The sequence below is a fragment of the Ipomoea nil genome, unplaced genomic scaffold (genome assembly GCF_001879475.1).
Source record: "Ipomoea nil cultivar Tokyo-kokei standard unplaced genomic scaffold, Asagao_1.1 scaffold1096, whole genome shotgun sequence".
Classification (NCBI taxonomy): Eukaryota; Viridiplantae; Streptophyta; class Magnoliopsida; order Solanales; family Convolvulaceae; genus Ipomoea; species Ipomoea nil.
This window is the reverse complement of record NW_017617524.1, coordinates 1,376,844-1,397,412: the sequence shown is the minus strand read 5'-3', so window position 1 is coordinate 1,397,412 and position 20,569 is coordinate 1,376,844. Positions and strand designations below refer to the sequence as shown.

The 20,569-nt window shown below is 36.9% G+C and overlaps 1 protein-coding gene and 1 long non-coding RNA gene across 2 annotated transcripts; one reads left to right on the top strand and one right to left on the bottom strand.

Annotated features, from left to right (window-relative positions):
• Nucleotides 1-169: 169 nt before the first annotated feature.
• LOC109183020 lies at nucleotides 170-1,577 on the bottom strand. The gene is made up of 3 exons (XR_002054477.1): nucleotides 1,277-1,577; nucleotides 658-760; nucleotides 170-181 (listed from the first exon to the last, which is right to left on the bottom strand). It is a non-coding gene; the product is annotated as an uncharacterized LOC109183020 (long non-coding RNA).
• A 15,705-nt stretch (nucleotides 1,578-17,282) lies between these two features.
• LOC109183018 lies at nucleotides 17,283-18,723 on the top strand. The gene is made up of 2 exons (XM_019333236.1): nucleotides 17,283-17,806; nucleotides 18,559-18,723. The coding sequence occupies exons 1-2, from the start codon at nucleotides 17,394-17,396 to the stop codon at nucleotides 18,599-18,601; spliced, it is 456 nt and encodes a 151-aa protein (XP_019188781.1). The 5' UTR covers nucleotides 17,283-17,393; the 3' UTR covers nucleotides 18,602-18,723.
• The last annotated feature ends 1,846 nt before the right edge of the window (nucleotides 18,724-20,569 follow it).

Sequence of the window (20,569 nt, the reverse complement as noted above, 5' to 3'; positions counted from 1 at the left end):
CCTCAGAAGTTGCCCAACTAAGCATCCCATCATTAGGTTGAGACCAGCTGTATCAAACCTGTTGTTGAAAAGAAACCAAGGAAAAGATCAGAAAAGAAACCAAAGAAACAAAAGATTCAGGAGGGTACTGAACACAGAGCAACCCCATAAGCTTAATTTCTTCAGGAGGGTACTCTCCATCCTACTTCAAATCCAAGTTAAAATAACACATACTCTGTATTTCATTTCATCTATTTTTGGACCTTATGGCAAGAAGGCATTTCTGTTGTCACCATTATACTTTATTGCAAGCTAACAATTTCATAACTTATTGGTGCTAGTCCAAGTTTTCAATTACATTGGTTTCAGTTTTTTCTGCACGAACCATGTGAAACTTCAATAAACTGCAATATCTCCTACTATCATAAGAGTTTATAATCTAACCATCTGTCAGTCAGTCCTAAAACCTAGTAACATCTAATCAGGATGGAGGATTGGGTACGGGATTATGATTAGATGTTACTAGCTTACCCAGCTCTATCTCACCTCTGATCTGCTCGCTGCACATCCACATATACATATAACAAAATGCGAATTGCATAACAAAACACACACTAGCAGATCACATTCAAACACAACCAAAACTAGTCAAGAATTTAGCAGAATTTAATGTCTAACCATTTTAAGCAGAAGAAGAAGCATAAGAAGGCAGCCAACAAATGATAGTTAAGGTGTAATGTATTAAATGATAGATTGATTACTCATAGTTGTCTACATACACCTGCACAAACAGAAATAAAATCAATAAACATATTATATTGCATTTGAAATAAAATAAAATACTCTAAAAAAAGTTAATGAAATACTTTATTAATCTTACAACGTAACAAAAAATTATAATAGTTTATGCATATTATGCACTCTATTGTCGAGATTAACTAACATGAATAAATGATGTTCTTCAAATAATTTCTATCCTTTTTAACTAGTTAAAATGCAGTAAATTATTTACCCAGTTTTAAGAAACAGAAAGAAGCATTATATATATGTATGTTGTTTGTTGTTGGAATGAAATATTTGACTGTTGCATGCGGACAAAGCCTAAAGGAATCACTGAAGCATAGAGAGGGGCAACCGCCATAGAAACACCCAAATCTCTCTACACCCTCATTCTTGTGTGGTAACAGGGGTCAGAAACGAATTATGATTAATAACCTGTTTTAGCCGAATAATTCTACTGTAATTATATCAAAAATAACAACAAAAAACAAATTAACCAAAAAAAAAAAAACCTTACCTGATGGACGAAGCAGCGGCTGGAGCGGTGGATCGAAGGAGCGGCGGCGACCCTGTGGCGGTGGAGACGGCGGATGAGGGCGTGGGGCGGTGAATCGATGATGAGACGGTGGCAGTGAGGAGAACGCGCGTACTATAGCGACGGCTGAGGGAGTCGATGGTGAGGTCAGGCGTCGCCGTGTCCTCGCCGGGAGTCGAGGCCGGAGATGCGGTGAGGTGATTGCCGTGTCCTACGGAGATGCCGGCCGTGAGGTGAGGGTACGGTTGTGAGATGTGAGCGGTGAGGATGGAGTTAGAACGCGGCCGTGAGGTGAGGGTTAGGTTTTTTTTAATTTAATTTCGTTTTTTTTTATTTTTTATAATATCTTTTCCGCTGCCCTTTGCTACGCGAAAGGGCAGCGGAAACTATTTCCGTCTTCTTTTTTTTTTTTTAAACCGCTACCCTTCTTTTAGAAAGGGTAGCGGTTTCTTATTCATTTAATTACAATTATGCCACCGTCCTTTTTTTTTTTAAATAATACACTACCCTTGTTTAAAGAAGGGTAGCTTAAAGTAGAATTTCTTTGCTCCATTCTGTAGTAGTGTTAGATTGCTGGGAATGTTAGATTACTGAGAATGTTAGATTACTGTGTTTGGTAAAAACAGGGTTATGTAATATAAACCTGTTTGGTTGATGAATTATTGGTTATGTTATAATGGTTATTTTACCTTAATACCCTCTTATTGCAAATCACATTACAAACAAGAAAATGTTGGAGGTGATACAAAGGGCAAACAATGTAAAATGGCCAAGGGAATCCAAGATAACCTAAGATTGACAAGGGAATCACATTCCCTCATAAAAAGAAAAAAATCTGATGTGGAGGTGATATTGGATTCCAAGGGTATATTGTATAACCTCAACCAAACAAAGGCATGTTATATAACTAACCTAATAAAACCCTAGTTATCTAATATAACCCCAACCAAACACCCCCTCAATTTCTTAGGTTATGTAAGATAACCTTGGTTATGTTAGCTTATTATATATATATATATATATATATATATATATATATATATATATATATATATATATATATATATATATATATATATATAACAATTTGGGGCGTCAAATGTTAGCAACATTGGACTCAGATTATATTATCGCTTTAATTATTTGTGTCTAAAGTGCGAGAGCTTAGGACGCGGATAATCTTTCTAAAATCGCAGCATGACAATCGGCGTCCAAAGTTCTCAAACTTTGGACTCCGATTGTCTTTAATTTTAAAAAATAAATAAAATAAATTGTGACATTTTAATTATAAAAATGCCACTGCCCTCTACTTTAGGCATTCAATATTTAAACTTTTGATGCAAATTATTCAATTTTATTGATGATTTTTGTACTAGTGGAACATAAGAGTGCATGCGTTTTGTCAGTAAACAGAAGGAACTCCGGTTCATTTTACGTTCGAATTCCTTCGTCGGCACAAAGAAGTACGTTGTGCCGAAAGTTGTAAGAGGAGACAACCATGAGTTCTCCATCGACTGATGGGCTATCGGAGTGCTCTGTTAAGAACAGAAAACGAAGAAGAAGGGCGAAGGAAGAGCTGAAATGACCAATTTGCCTCTATAATTAAATAATTAAAAATAGTTTAAATTTTTCCAGTCAAATTTCGCAGGTGATTTGGCGGGGAGGACCAAATGTATTAAAAATTGCATAGTTATGGGATTAAATTATTAATTTTTAAAGTCAAGTACTGAAATTAACACGCTACGTATAGTCATAGGACCAAATATGTAATTTGCTCTGAGCTTAAAGGTGCCTCTTACAGTTAGGGTCTGCTCAGCACACCTCATGGTCTGACAAAAAAACAAAAAAAAAACAAAAAAAAAAACAAAGCTATTGAGATATAATCTTCAGTTTATTGGGCGATCGGAATCAGGTATGATGTGTCTATTAAATCATACATTAAATTTATTTATGATTGGTAATCAATAAAAGTGAATGAGCAAAATATGTCAAAACATCAATATGTTATTTATATGAAGATATTGTAGATATTGCAAACATGAATGAAAATCACACTGATTGAAATGAATTTGACATAGATATTGCTCCAGTTTTGTACTAAATGAATATGAGATGCATATCTCTATATATATTAAAGCAAAATGAAGTAGGGAAAAAGTTTATTGTGTTCAAATATATTGGTAAAGTTTTATATTTAATATAATTTGTATATATATATATATATATATATATATATATATATATATATATATATATATATATATATATATATATATATATATATATATATATATATATATATATATATCGGAACCAACAGTTATATATACATATATATCTATGAAAAAGATATACCAATATATATCAATCGAAATTAGAACTAATAATCCTCAGATTATAAATCCAATCCACAACAAAATCAAATAGATAGAAGGATTTTGCTTAGAAGCATAATCCAAAACCGTGAGAAGAAGAAGTTTGGCTCGTGTTTGGGTAAGGGTTTTTAGCGTGAGTCAAGAGACCACTCTTTCCTTAAAACTTTATTTGTCACCTCCCAAAAGTGCTAAGAGCGTCGTGGCGTAGGTTTCCAAGGATAAAAAAACGCGCTTCGGTTCTACGTTTGAGCACCCAAACAAACGAACCCGGCGAACTAGAGCAAAGCCTTGAACACAGTTAGGCTTAAGAAAGGAGTAGAAGCAATTTTGAAGCTTGAAAAACAAAATTTTATGCTTGAGCTCATGTACTTGTGTTGTTGTCTTAAAGCTTCTGCCCTCTAACCCTTCTTATATAGGGGAGGAGTACTTAATAGCATTGATCATGGCCATTACATTTGGCTATGTAACATCTGAAACAGAAAGCCATTAAAATTGAAATTAATTGAGAATTTAATCCCACTTTTGTCTAACCATACTGCTCCAGTTTCGGCCTGCAAGGCCAGCCAATTTTCGGACGACATTCGTGCCCGTAGGGGCCGGGGCCGGCGCACACGAGCTTGGGCTTGAATCAACCCTTTTTGAAATCATCTCTAGGTTAGGCTTACGAAAGGAGTAGAAGCAGAAGTATTTTGAAGCTCGAAAAACAAAATTTCATGTGTGAGCTCATGTACTTGTGTTGTTGTCTTAAAGCTTCTGCCCTCTACCCCTTCTTATATACGGGAGGAGTACTTAATAGCATTGATCATGGTCATTACATTTGGCTATGTAACATCTGAAACAGCAAGCCATTTAAATTCAAAAATAAAATTGAAATTAATTGAGAATTTAATCCCACTTTTGTCTGTTGGCATTCAGCCACCCCAGACTGGCTAAGTTTCGGCCCCAGGCCGAAACCATACTGCTCCAGTTGTTTCGGCCTCTCTGGCCGAAACTAACCAAGTTTCGGCCTGGAAAAATGATACTGAAAGTTGACATAACTTAGCCTGCAAGGCCAACCAATTTCCGAACGACAATCGTGCCCGTGCACACGAGCTCGGGCTTGAATCAAGCCTTTTTGAGCGTACAATATATCAATCTCTTCGTCTCACTACGAAGGACCCGAATCCACTTTGACCCGATCCAAATTGGAAGTGGACCTCACTGATAATTGTACCACAAAATAACCACTTAAAATGTCATTTTAATGCTATTTTTCCAACAATATATATATATATATATATATATATATATATATATATATATATATATATATATATATATATAAACCTCAATTCTATTTAATTTGACTCTGCATATATAAAAAGGAAAAATTACATACAAAATAAACATAATTCTTACATAATTTTTTTTTCAAATGAATAAATTTTTGGTGGAGATTTTTGACAAATATTGCCTGTTATTTTATTTACAAATTTTATTTAAATACGTTAGTTATATAATTAAAGTAGTTATTTCAAATTAAAATTCAAATAATAATACAAGTAACAATAAACTTTAAAATCAACATAATTAAACTTTTAAAAATATTAAATATTAAATTGTATAGTTATACTTACATTTTTAATACAACTAATTCTTAGCTGAAGAACTCAGGTACGTTTTTCTATTTCCACAACCATTACTTTATTTGCTAATTTAGAGGATATCAAAAATTTTATTGGTAAATTTGTTAAATGAATAATAGTCCGTGCATCGCACGGGATAGTTACTAGTATATATTAAAGCAAAATGATGGCCACAAAATTTTCACTCCAAAGTGTGAATGCATCAAGATTAGCAAGTATGAATGCATTAATTGTGTGGGTAGATGTATTTATACATATTTTTTTTGAAGTTATTATGTGTATTTATATTTTATAAATTATATTTTATTATATCTCAATCTCTATATATATTAAAGCAAAATGAAGTAGGAAAAAGTTTATTGTGTTCAAATTTATTGGTAAAGTTTTATATTTAATATAATTTGTGTATATATTCATTTAAACCTCAATTATAATTAATTTGGCTCCATATATATATATATATATATATATATATATATATATATATATATATATATATATATATATATATATATATATATATATATATATATATATATATATATATATATATATATATATATATATATATATATATATATATATATATATATATTGACGGTAAATATGTTACCGGAAATATATTATTAGAATAACGCAGTGTAAAAGAGTGACAATAGTTGTATTGCCAAGTGTTTTAGTACAAAATAGTCAACGTGTCCCTCCAAGCTGAGGGGAGCCCCTACTTATACAAAAGCTGCTAACGGTAACAACATGAGACATAAATGGGGAGATAAGCCTTTAATTCTCTCTCATCAATGGTGACATCAATGGTGGCTTCAATGGTGACTTCAATGGCAGTAAAGGTGACACCCGTTGTAATTCTGCCCGTTGGGTTTCCATGTGGTGACCCGGGTCGGGTGCCAGCACCATTATCCTGTAACCAGTCCCCCTACTCCTGAGTCTACGGATGTGTTTGAGTTGACTAGGGAGTAAGACTGGATTTGCTTGATATCGTGCAGAATCCCGGTTAATCCTGAGTATGTGATTTTATTTTATTTTTTATGCTGGCCGAGACGGGCTTCGGCCTAGGTTGGCAGGCCGAGGCGCGTGCCTCCGGCCGATCGCGGCCGAGGCGGACTCCGGCCTATTGTTTTGTTTTTTTGTTTTTTGTTTTTTTTGTTTGAAGGCCGAGACGGGCTTCGGCCGGCAGAGACGTGCGCCTCGGCCGAACTGTGGTCGAGGCGTGCGCCTCGGCCAATCTGTGGCCAAGGCGTGCGCCTCGGCCAATCTGTGGCCGAGGCGTGCACCTTGGCCACTTTCTGGCAGAGGCGCGCGCCTCGGCCTTGCCCGCTTTTCCTCTGTTTTTTTTTTCAAAGGCGTTCGGTGGATGACGAAAACGAACCTGCTTCAATAAAAAACATGGGCGGACCATTTTTCCGAAGACGCTTCGTAAATGATGATTATGCTTCAATAAACATCATGGGTGGACCATGAATACAAGATATTATTTCAAAAGATTTCATAATATAAAGCGGGCGGATCGCGATTACCAAACACTAGTCCCAAATGACTAACAGAATATTAAGGAAAATACTTAATCAAATGTTCCTAGTTCCATACCCGATCGATCATCCTTCCAGATGGTGTGGACTTGTAGATCCTTTCTGCCAATCTTTTTACATGCTCTTACGTAACAACTACGGGCTGCTCGCTGGTCTCCTCTAACGACTCCTATCCCATTCGGAGTAGGGAACTTCATACACAAGTGTTCCACCGACACTATGGCCTTGAGGTTCTCCAGTGCCGGCCTCCCCAATATGATGTTGTGCGCACAAGTGAGTCTTATCACAATGAATTCCACGTCAAGTTTGCGAATGTTAGGGCTCATGCCTATCTCCACTAGTAAAACCACTGACCCCTCCGTCTCCACTGAATCACCCGTAAATCCAGAGAGTGGGGTATTTGAGCTGGTTCCTAGCTATCCCTAACTTGGTGAAGGCATCGTAATGCATTACATTGACTGAGCTTCCCGTGTCGACTAAGATGCGGCGGACAATGACATCGTTGGCGTCCATCTCAATCACCAGGGGGTCATGATGGGGTAACGGGCCCTTTGGGAGGTCATCATTAGAGAAGGTGATGGCCTCTTGTCTCTATTTCTTTTCTCGGGGAAGACTCACCACTTCTCCCACGTATAGCTGCCGGCTCCACTTCTTTCTTTCCGCGAGTGTGTCGCCCCCCCCCCCCCCCCCCCACCCCCCGGTCCACCATAGATAAAGTGTATGGTGTGCTTCTTTTGTCGTCTAGGCGCCACCTCGGTTTCTTTCTCGCTATCATTCTGCTCATATATTTGGTCGTGTTCTCTTTTTTTGGCGTTCGAGGTGGACGGCTCTGTGCCATCCTCATTCCTCCAGACATTTTTTGGTGGATTGTGTTGCGGCTGTTGCTGCTGCTTGGATCGCTTGACGAAATGTCGAAAGTAGCCCTGCTGGATGAGTTCTTCTATTTGTCTCTTCAGAACGTGACACTCATCCGTATCGTGGCCGGCTTGCCTATGAAACCTACAGTACTTTGTTTGGTCTGCCTTTGGGGAGACCTTCATGCACTTCTCGGGGAATTCTACCATTCCCATTTCCTCAGCTTGCTTTAGAATGACACTGACGGGATGGATAAGAGGAGTTAAATTACACAAGGGGACCAGGTGAGGTCGTTCGTGGTCTCGGCCTTTCCCTGCGACCAGGTGGTTCGAGAGTGGTGCCTGGCTGGGCGGACCAGCTTTCCCAGGCTTCCCACCTTTCCTACCATCCTCTTTGTCCTTCTTCTTCCTGTCGACGTCCTCTGCTTCAGCATAGCGGCTAGCCGTTCTTATCAGATCTTCGTAAGAGCGGGGGTGGTGGGCGTTCAGCTGCTTGTGGAAATACCCTGATCTTAAGGCATGGATAAATATCGGGATCGCCGCCTTAGAGTCGAAGTCGTAGACATTATTGACTTCCCTTTTCCATTTTATCAGGAAGTCTTTGAGGCTCTCGCCTCTATCTTGCTTCACTACACAGATGTGAGAGAAGGGTTTCTTACGCTGTATGCTACCAGAGAAGTATGTCAGGAAGCTCTTAGACAAATCCCAAAGTTTTGGATCGACCCATCCGGGATGGTGTTGAACCAGTCTTGGGCCGCTCCATCCAGGGTGGACAAGAACGCTCGGCACATGATGGCGTCCCCTGCCCCGATCATTACCATAGAAGCCTTGTAACTCATCATGTGGACATGTGGGTCAGTGGCCCCCGTGTACTCCTTGATGGCGGGAAACCTAAAGTCCCTCGGCAAAGGTACATCCATGATGCTTGGGGAGAATGGTGCTGCCATCCGTACCTCGGGTTCCGACGACCGCTCCCGTGCCTCCACCCTTCTTGCTAACTCCTCGATTCTTCTCTGCAGCCTCTCGACCAGGGCCGACTCGTCAGGGTGCCGGCGCGGGGTTGGCTGCCTCTCCTCCATGTGTCAGCGTGGAGCTAGTTCATCGACGTGCCGTCTATCTGAGTGTCGACGCGGAGCTGGTTCCTCGACGTTCTGTCCATCCAAGTGTCTGTGTGGAACCCGCTCATCAGTGCGTCGCTTCTCCAAGTGTCGACGTAGGGCCGACTTATCAACGTGTCGGCGTGGGGTCGGCTACCGAGACTCGCCCACCTCCTCTGTGGGTGGTCTCTCGGCTTCTCTGTTTTCGTGTTGGCGAGGGCCTCTAGTAGAGGACCCCTCGGCCTGTGATCCTAATCTTTGCCACACGGGCGCCCTCCGTCCCAATCGTTCTGCTGCAGATTGGGAAGGGCCTGGTTGTTGTCTGGCCGGTCCACTTCTTTGGGTCTCTACCCCTATTTCCTGGGGCCGCGGCGGGGGCACTTGGCCTTGCAGTCCCACCGCCACCTGATTTAGCGCCGCCATCACTACTTGCTGGATGACATCGGCGGTCGCCTGGAGGTTCACGGCTTGGTTCGCCCCTCCATTGTTGAGTTGTTCTCGAAAGTCCTCGGGCCTCCCATTGTTGAGCTGTTCTCGAAGGTCCCCTCCGCAATTGTTGGTGAGTTGGTCTCGGAGGTCACCTGAGGCATTGTCATTATTCACGTTGCGGGAACCGTGGGAGCTGTGGGACACCATTCTTTCAAGCTTGCTGTTGAAAAAGGAATGAGTTGTGTGTGTCGTCACCTGCTTGAGTGTGGGACTCAGGCTCTCAATGAAATCACCAATGACGGTAAATATGTTATCGGAAATATATTATTAGAATAACGCAGTGTAAAAGAGTGACAATAGTTGTATTGCCAAGTGTTTTAGTACAAAATAGTCAACGTGTCCCTCCAAGCTGAGGGGAGCCCCTACTTATACAAAAGCTGCTAACGGTAACAACATGAGACATAAATGGGGAGCTAAGCCTTTAATTCTCTCTCATCAATGGTGACATCAATGGTGGCTTCAATGGTGACTTCAATGGCAGTAAAGGTGACACCCATTGCAATTCTGCCCGTTGGAGTTTTGCCCGTTGGGTTTCCATGTGGTGCCGGGTCAGATGCTGCTTATGACCCAGGTCGGGTACCAGCACCATTATCCTGTCATATATATATATGGAAGGGATCAGGTGCATTTGTGGCTTCCCGTGCGGATGTGCGGTGGATTAATGTGCGTGAGATTTATACTTAATGTGCATGAGATTTGTACACAATGTGCCTGAGATTTGTACTTAATGTGCGTCATGTTAATATGCGTGAGTTTTGTACTTAATGTGCCTGAGCATTGTGTTTAATGTGCGTGAGATTTGTGCTTAATGTGCGTGAGTATTTCAGAATTACGAGCTCAGAAGGAAGCAGAACAGAAACTCACGCACATTAACGCCCAAGATTCTTGTTACTTCTTCCTTCAATTTGGCCATGGATTCTGGATTATCAGTTACCTTCAGTGCAGTTGAATGTTTATATAAATGACGCACGCACAGTAAATTTTGCACAGCAGCTAAGTGTGGATTTCTGTTGTATTATTCCCATAATTCTTAACCACCATAGCCCTTATCCGCATCATCATCAGGAAGGGGGCAAATGGCTACTGGGGATGGGGAAGAAGCTGACATCAATATTTTCTGCTGCATTTTACACATTCACGCACATTAAGTACAAATCTCAGGCACATTAAGCACAACACTCACGCACATTGAGTACAAATCTCACGCACATTAATCCACCGCACATCCGCACGGGAAGCATTCAACCGCACGGGAACCTTTTAAAAGAGGACAATCTTGAAATAAGAGGCTAAGAAGTGAAAAAATAATGTTGTGAAATTGGTTTTGATAGAAGAAGGTGAATAAAATGTGAATTTTCTACTTTATCCCTCAAATTTTAAATATTTTTTAATTTTTCTGTCAGTTTTTGTTGGTCCCGGTAGGGTCGAAAGAGAGTCTAGAGGGGGGTGGGGTGAATAGACTCTACTCGAATTTTGAAAACAATTACTTTCCGAAGTTATACGCAGCGGAAAAATGTGAGTTTGTTTTAGATTAAACTTTGCACAATTTAGTTATAGGAAATCTTAGGGTTTGGTCAATATGAATGCAATGCCAGATAGATAGATATACAAAAGTAATGAGAGAGTAAGAGATTTTTGTAGTGGTTCGGCTATTAACAAAGCCTACTCCACTCTTCTTCCACAACTTGTGGAAGGGTTTGTGACAAACCAAAATTTAATTTTATAAATCCAATTTTAAGAAATTCTGAAATAGCCATATTTCACTCCGTAAAAATTTTTGCGATGAAATTGGTGTTGAATAAATTATTTTGCGCCACTTTTAAGTAAATTCAACACTAAGACTTATTTTAAATCTAAAATCCTAGATTTTCGAGTACATTGCGTACCAAGTTTTCTATCCAAAAGTCAATAGTAAAACCGGAAAGGAACCTGTGAAACCTGAACCAAGTATTTTAATTAGAACTATCTTTTAGAAAATCTATTTTGACCCCAAGTTACTCAAAAATCATCTTTCTAGACTATGGTTCATGATGCAAGGTGAACCCTACAATTTTATTTTACATTTTTACCCCCAAACCCTAAGTATAAGAGATAGCATTTTTCCCTTGTTGCACTATTCATTCAAAAAGAAATCGGTAGCTCTCATCTCTCATTTCTCTCGTGTCTCTCTCCCTCTCCATCATCTTCTTCATTTTAGAGCTTCTTCTAGCAAAGTCTAAGTTCAAGATTTGAGATTCAAGCTTGGGTAAGCTTCTCTCTTCTTCCTCCCTTTTCTATTTCTCTTAGCTTGTCTTTGAGATAGATTTTCTAAGCTTAGATGTGTTTTTGGGTATTGTGTTGGTTGTTGCTTGAGAAATGGAGATGGTAAAGAAGAAGACCTAGCTTGAGGTTGGAGATGGAAGGACTCTTGAGGTTGAAGCTTGAGGTATAACCCATGGAAACCTAAAACTTAACTTTTCCACCCATAAAATCTATGGATGTTTGTGTACAGTTAAATGTTGATGTTTGATGCTTAAAATTGTTGAAGTGTTTGGAGTTTAAATGTTTATATGATGTGGTTTTGATGCAATTTGATGTTACGAAGCTATTTGATCTTCTGTGGAGTTTTTGGAGTGTCTGTTGTGTTGTTGTCGAGAAGGCAGAGTGCACCAGAGTGCACCAAAGAGCAAGTCACAGAACTAGGAGTAGTTCTGTGACAAGCTCCGTGACCCACGGACCGTAGTAATGGAACTAGACGAGTTTTGTTAGTATGATTTGTGATAGCTCATTGGTTCAAGCTTTGATCTTTAAATGAGAGGTCTTGAGTCCAGCGTTGGTGGTTAGTTTTGGACTTTAGTGTTTATTTGATGTGTTAAGCTTTTATAAAATTGTTTAAAGTGGGATTTGAATCCCTAACCCTTTGTTTAATAAACCAAACTTCTTCCACCAAAGCAACTTCACTCTTTGAGAACTATCTTAGTTTATTTAATATATTACTTAGGCTTGAAGGTTTATTTATATTTAAAAGTATTTTTATAGAAAATCATAAATATGTTTGAGAAGGGTTTAAACTACCAAAAGCTAAGATTTGACAAGAAAGCTCTATTTCAAGAATTATATATATGAGCATATATGTTTTGGGGAAATATCATACTTGATTTTGAGTATATATACTTATATAATTATGTATGTGGTATATATTTGCTTATAAAGATATTTGAAGCTTACTCTATTATTTCCCTAAAATTTCTTAGCTATTAACATTGTATATTTTGGAAAATACTATGTATCCCTAGAAAGGTTTAACCTAAGAGCTTTTGATCTATAAAGTGTATAACCCCATGGTCTGTGTGTTGCTTCATGTATAGTGGTCGGGCCCTTGTGGCTTAGCTACATGTCGTTTCGGACCAGGTGTCATGGGCCCTTGTGGCTCGGTACCTCGGGGCCGTCTCGACACACGTTTTGGTTTGATTTCGTTGGTTTTGGATTAGAAATGAGCATGTTATGATGGATTTAGTGATGAAATTGCTTCACAGTAATATGGTTTGAGTTCTCTGCCTTTGGAAATTTCTTTGTCTTATTCCCCTGATGCTATTTGTGTAATGAATAGAGAAACATAATCACCATGTGAATAAAAATTGTTGGAAAAGCATGACTAGAATGTGTTGTATGTTCAATGGAATTTGAGGTCTATTTTGATAGTTGAGATATATAGAGTTTGATATGTTGCAAACCAAGCATGTTGTATAGTAAATTGCGTTCCAAGCATATCATGTTTTAAAAGTGCATAAGTGGCCAACGCGAGCCTAAGTATTATTTGAGATATATGTTTGATATGTTGCAAACCAAGCATGTTGTATAGTAAATTGCGTTCCAAGCATATCATGTTTTAAAAGTGCATAAGTGGCCAACGCGAGCCTAAGTATTATTTTCCAAAACTCATGAGCATATGGAAAGTCTTTACCTTGTTGCATTGAGAATTTGTTGAGAAGTGACATGCATAAGTTTGCATAAGTAGGAGAGTTGCCTGAGATATATATAATATCTATGGAAGTGAGGTTTTGGAGGACCCGTTGGGACTATGTCCTTTCGGAGTAAAAGAGAAAGTAACAGATATTGCAATCCGATAGATTTATCATTTAATGCGGTGTATTCTCACGTTACGAGGTTTGAGACTGCCCTCCAGGCTTGGAATCCTGGTTAGGGGGTGTGCACACTAAAAGTACGATACCTGATTCCATAGAGTTTGAGCATAGAACCAAGAGAGTGGTTCGGTGGGCGAGTTGAGTATGTGGCCGGCTAGATTGCCGAACCGGTTAGATCCATTCACGATTCGTGAAGACCTACCTCCCCACGACTTAGAGGTTCTGTAGTTACGGATGTGGCGAATGCACGAGATTGCACCGTACGCTAGGGCTTCGCTGCGGCGGAGTACCTGCCTCGCACAAGAAGAGAAATGAGAAGTATGAGAAAGTTTGAGCAAGAAAGATATCGAGTCAAGAGACTCAAGAAAAGAAAGCGAGTCATCGTGAATCTAAGAAACCTCTAAAGAAAAGTATTCTATTTTTCAAACGAGTGTATGAGTATACTTACAGTATTGCACGAGATTGCATAATGAGAATGTCGTACGAGATTGCATAATGAGTATGTGTTCGTAAGGTTGCATTTGAGTATAGTATTACACTAGATTGCATATGAGAATGATTAATCGAGATTGTATGTTGAGCATGTTTGCTTTAGTTGCATTTTGACGTCTTATATATCTAGTTTGCATGATGAGAACTTGAGAGCATGATGATAATTTCATATTGGTTGTTAGTATGAAATTGATTGATAACATGAGTTCGTTATGATGAGTTTTTTATGAGAAATATGTGTTGAAATAATCATGTTGATGAGTTATTTATATTTGAAGCATGCCTGTTGATATTATAGGTTGCAAGCATATAGAAAGTCTGTGATGTATCTTAAAGTTGTCTAATGTTGAGATTGCTTGATTAGAGTTTTTGAACAAATGTTTTTCCAAAGTATATATTGTAGTACTTTACAGGGTTGAGTGTGGTTATACTTAGCTTCGTGCTAATGAGTGTTTTCCTACTTGTCTATGTGTTGTTTTGCAAAACCCTTTCAGGTGGGCCAGTGTTTAAGAGATGATCGAGTTAGACTAGCTTAGTATATCTATTAGTCTAAACTCTTAGTATTATTATCATGATGTTTATTTTGATGGATTTGTAGACTTATGATGTTCAAGTTTGATGATTAGACATCGGGGTGTTTTTCCCCCAAATGACTCTTAATTAAGTAATATGAATGTTAGTTTGGTTTATTGTTTTAGTTTCATCCTTAGCCTGTGCAATCACCATGGAGTGGTGGTTGTGGCGGTGACATTCCCACTAGTTTATTTAGTAAGTTGATTATCCGCTGCTTAGTTTATGTAGTTTTTAGTTTTAGAATTGTAATTAAGATTAAGAAAAGTGGGGCGTTACAGGGGTTGCACTATCACTCCTAGTACAAACTAAACAAGCTAGCTTCATTGATCACTAAGCCGGACAGCTACTTGTGTAGATTTTTCAACTCCTCGAGTTTACTCCGCCTCTATCAACTTCTTCTTTATAGTTGAGTGTTGGAAAGAATTGATGTTGTTCTCCAACTCGTGAAATCTTGACTTGATGGGCTTGAATCTTCGATTATAAAATGCAAGATTTCTTTGTGTTGTGAAGCTTGAAGTCTATATGATCTCTCTTTCAAAATACTTCACAACAGCACACTGGTTTGAAAGCTTTTAGATGACACTTGTTAACAAAGCTTTTGTAGATAGAGATTGAGTGAAAAACCAGCACCTTCTTCAGTGGTGAAGATGGGTATTCATAGGTGAGGAAAAATTCATCCGTTGGAGGGAGATGAAATTTCAAACCTATTATCCAGTGTGCAATAACCACTGGGCATGAAGCATTTAATTCGGCTGTACTATGTAGTCGTTGGTGGCAACAGTGGTTTGTCCTTTTGTCCTTTTTCGCTGACAAAGGTACTAATCATTTAATGCTTCTTGGTTTTTGTGAATATCATTCCTAGGACTCCTTTTGTCTAGGATGATTGCCCAGCTGTGAGACATAGACAAACATTCTTCTTGTTCACGTGTAGAAATTGTCTATTCAAGTCTGACTTAGACTTTTTGTCTCGGGATCGAAAGATTATCCTTATCTTTCTTCTTCCTTCTAGTCAAGTGATCTTTCTTATCATTTGACATTTACAAGAAAGTTAGACCCTTCCATGTTTCAGTCTAAGTTGCTCTCTCGGCCTTCTCTTGATCTTCTTTTCTTCACGTAGACCTAATTTACTAAACATAACTCAAATTCGTGTAAATGTGCTGCTGAGAACGAATCACATGGTGAGTTGTGACTGCTTTCGTTTAACTCGAAAGATGCAGTATAACGAAAGTGAAAAGAGGGGTCTACTTTTCCTAGTAAATTTGGTATCATCAAAATCTAAATACTTCTGTTCCTAACAGTTTTAACGGTCCACTACGATCATAATTGAGGGACTAAAAATGGATACTGTCATAACTCAATGACTGAGTTGGAACTTGGATATAACTCAGGGACCAAAGATGCAATTTTCCCTTTCCTTTATAAGTGCAACATTACTTATAAGGAAAAATATAATACTTTTGATGAAAACAAATAGTACTTTTACATCAAAATATATGAAAATTACATGAGTCCTCAAAAAGTATTATATATATTTTTCCTTATAAGTAACAAATATTTTATTCCTGATTTAATATTATATTTGCTGGTATAAGTATTACATTTACTAGTATAAATATTATATTTGTATATTGACTCAACTCGACTTGATCTGACCTGTCTCACGATAAAAATTTGTGAGCGGCCTCACACGACCCTAAATATTTATAAATTAAATTTACAATAGCATTATGACTTGGTGATTAAAATTACAAACAATACTATCATATTTTCAATTTTTACCATCTTTTTACTCACTATTAAATCACATACTTTAATTTATATTTCGAAAGTTCATTTCTTTTTTTAGTTTTTATCTGAATAAAATATGACAATACTTTTTTCCTGAATGATTAGAGGAAATTTGCAAGCACTACTGTAGGTATACACCAAATGAATCTGTACTTTTTGAGTCTAGTCAATATAACATCACACAGAAATTAATAAGTCTAAGTTAAGCAATAGCCCATTAATTGAAATCAAGAAGACAAATTACGGTTCAAATTTATAATTTTATAATATTACTAAGCCAATCGCATTATGAACGGCAAATTATGCTGTGCAACTGTGTGCACCATTCTATGTTCATAATTTTAAAGTTATATATTCATAATTTTTAAACTTCATATTCATAATTATTGAACTCTGATCTATATTCACAATTACATAATTTTATATTCATAATTTTTTATGTTCATATTCTCAATTGTTGAGCTCTGTATTCACAAATCGCAGAACTATATGTTCACAATTTGATAACTATACAGTTTAGAAATTATGAATCTACAGTACAGAAATTATGAATCTACAATACAAATATTATAAATCTGCAGTATAAAAATTATGAATCTACTGTATAGAAATTATGAATCTACTATATTTAAATTATGAATCTACAATTTAAAAATTATGAATTTACAGTATAAATTTTATGAATTTATCATATAAAAATTATGAATCCATAATATAGAAATTATGAATTAAAATGGGCACACGGTTGCACAGTATTACGTTCCATTATGAAATTCACTGGATGGAGTTGCCAATTACTACAAAACTTTGATGATATCAAGATGGATATATATAGTAACAAAATTGGCACATACAGCGACACTAATCTCCATGAAGCAGTGCAGGTGTGACAAGTGGTGTCTTCAAGTATAGATTAGTGTCCATGGCTTTGCATGCCAATGCACTCGTGGCATCATCTCAGTTGCCTCTCTATCTGCACCCAATCCATCAGATATATCAAAGCACTCATACCCAATAGTTCTATCACTTTCATTCAGAAATAATTTTAAGTCTTCTCATTTATCTTTCATTTCTTGCATTATTTGTCTGCTTAATTTCCATACTGATCCCCAGACCAGATATAGTACAGTTCATAATAATGTCTTTGAAAGCACAAAAGGGTTTCTTGAAAGCGTTGGCAACTCGGCTGAAAGGGAATTCATCTTCTTCTGCCTCTTACGCCACGGCAGCAACAGATCCCCACGGCCACGCCAAATCTGGGTCGTCGGTGCTGAAGGGAGAGTTTTTCCCGGTGTACGTGGCGGTGGGGATGATAGCTTTGTCGGCGGGATTCGGCATCCACACCGCCAGGCACCAGCTGAGCCGGTCGCCCAATGTGTACGTGAAGAAGTCGAGGAGGGAGACGGTGCCGGAAGTGGAGGAGCCGGAGCAGGTGGTGGAGGACGCCGATAACTTCATCAACAAGTCTTTCTTCCGGAAGGTTGCTCATGTCCAGGACTCCGATCGTCAAGAAGTCATGTCTGATCCCATCCGAGGAGATGTTTTCGTTAGGTATATATCTACATACATGCATTAATTCTTGAATTTAATCATTACTATTTTTTTTTTTTTTGTTGACCTAAAAGGTTGGATCCTCATTATCCAACATAAGACTAAGGCACCATTAGGTAAAATGGCTGTTAGTTGATAGCTGTTAGCGGTTAGCTAATTGTGTTAATTAGAGGGTATAAATAGTTGATAACATTAGTTTATTGTAGAAAAGTGTTTGTTAAATTAGCTGTTAGCTGTTAGCTGATAGTTGTTTGATATAATTTCTTTTCTCAAAAAGTTAATTAAAAATGTTGTTTGGGGTAGCTTTTTGAATTTTAGCCTTTTGGAGTTGCAAAAAGTTAATTAACCAAACATTTATATTGATATTTTAACTAAATCAAACAATTAATAGTGGTCAAGTAAATCAAAATTGGCATATAGGCCAATTTTTTACCAAACACGGCTTAAACAAACATTTTAGGAGGATGTAGATCACAGTAATCTTTTGGCTCTACAAATATGGTTAAATGTTCATTTTTGGCATAATTCACACATTGTCCACATAATTCACATCTTGTCGTTGTTGAGTTTCGAATCTTAGTTTCTTAGTTCACTGTTTATTGATTCAGTAGCTAGTGAGCTAAGTCTGCATGAATTATTTTGTTTTTTGTTTTTTATATTTATTTTTTGTTGACTCTAGGAGAGTTAAGTCTAGTATGTTATCATCATCCACGTGCTATCACCAATATCTGACAGTTAGTATAACACTGCAGGAAACCCAAGGCGGAGACACTGAAATCAGTGGGAGTAGAGTGAATCCGATCCGGATCGGAACATGCATGCATTGTAACTATGACTCAAAAAATATTTCCAACTACCTTAATTAGCTTATAACTCTTGACACTCTTTATCAGATCGTTCTTGTTTTGGGATTGGTACGTTTTTGTGCTTTTCTACCTAAAAATGTATGTCTGAATACTACTAGAATGTTTTAATTGCACGTCAAGTGAAATGTTTCATAAGTAATTATTCAATTCATCCTTTTTTTTATTGATTTTTTAATATTTCTGTTACTGATTTAATGATTTAATAGTGATCATAAATTTTTTTTCTGAGAGGTCGCGAATCCCTCGTGTAGAAAAATTAAAATTAATTTGGCAGTACTTCGTTCTTAACCGGAATGATCCGGTACGAATGGAGATTAGTCTGATTATAGTACAGGTTTAAAGTTGCTTAAGTCCAATTTAGGACATCTCGTGGACTTACAAAAAAATAAAATAAAAAATATTTTTGGAGTAAAAAATAATTTCTTTTTGTAAATTCACTACTGGAAATTATGGAATTTTCAACCACCTGAAACTCTGAAAGTGATATTAAATCAAGTTGATACCAGAAAGTCCAAAAAGTGGCCGAAAATAGTAATAAAGGTTTTTTTGATACCAAAAGTGATCGGAACAAGACTTTTGACTTGATTTAAGATCACTTTTAGGTGATCGGAAATTATGACAGCAGTGATTTAAGAATATATACAAAATTAAATATGTAAAACTACGCTACTAAACAATTTAAAATTGCTCAAACTATGTTAAAAGGAAAGTATTGTATATTTGACCACCAAAACTAGAAATATATTACGGAGTATAATTTTAAAAAAAATAATAATAAGGAACTCTGAATCATTGTCCACTAGGCCGGGTTTACTATGAGTGCTTTGAGTATTCTAGAATCTAGGTGTACATTATATATATATATATATATATATATATATATATATATAAATCGCTAGCCTGGGTGTTCGAGGAGCGTTTAGTGTCTAAGTGTCAATTAATTAATTGGTGTTTAAGCGAGTTAAGACTGAATAATTATAAATTATTTAATACTTTAATAGTTAATACTAAAATATTAAATATTAACTTAAAAAATTTAGTATTTGAACAATTTAGAATTTTTTTGTTAAAAACGATGTTGTTTTAAGTGAAATAACACGTTTAAAAAAGACAGAAACGATACTTAATCGGTTGACTAGGGAATCCCAATTAATTAATTGGCGTTTAAGCGAGCTAAGACTGGATAATTATAAATTATTTAATACTTTAATAGTTAATACTAAAATATTAAATATTAACTTACAAAAATTTAGTATTTGAACAATTTAGGATTATTTTGTTCAAAACGATGTCGTTTTAAGTGAAATAACATGTTTAAAAAAGACAGAAACGATACTTAATCGGTTGACTAGGGAACTTAGTCGGTACGTAGGTAGCCTAGTCGGTGCCTAGAAAGCTTAGGCTGTAGCCGCCTAGGTGGTGCTTAAACGATCTAGTCTGTCGCCTATCCGGTCAGCAACTTAAACCACTAATAATTATGGTTATATACTACATAGCCAGTCAAAACCTACTCGCCGATTAATCGATGTTGATGGAATGTTCGTACTTAACACCTTTCTTATATAAATTAATGAGTAAGTTAAGAATAATAAATAGTTAACGAATATTGAGTTACTAAAGTTTATAGTTACAGAATTTAGGGTTATTTAAGGGAAGAAAATTATTGAAAAAAAAATACTAAAATCAAAATAATATAAACCATTCATTTTAAAAAATAATTACTATCAATATTATATTTTTTTATTCTAGTTAATGGCTTGACATTATTGACTCTTATTAGATTTGTAGATATATCAAAACTACTTTCTACCACACTTTTAAATTAAAATAAAGGTGTAATGTATTCTTATTTGTGTCATATTTTCACTACACTTTCATTAAGAGATGTAATGTAAAG

Coding starts and splice junctions, on each gene's coding strand:
- LOC109183018 (XM_019333236.1), top strand. CDS start 17,394: ATGTCTTTGAAAGCACAAAAGGGTTTCTTGAAAGCGTTGGCAACTCGG. Junction 17,807..18,558: donor CGAGGAGATGTTTTCGTTAG/GTATATATCTAC, acceptor ATAACACTGCAG/GAAACCCAAGGCGGAGACAC.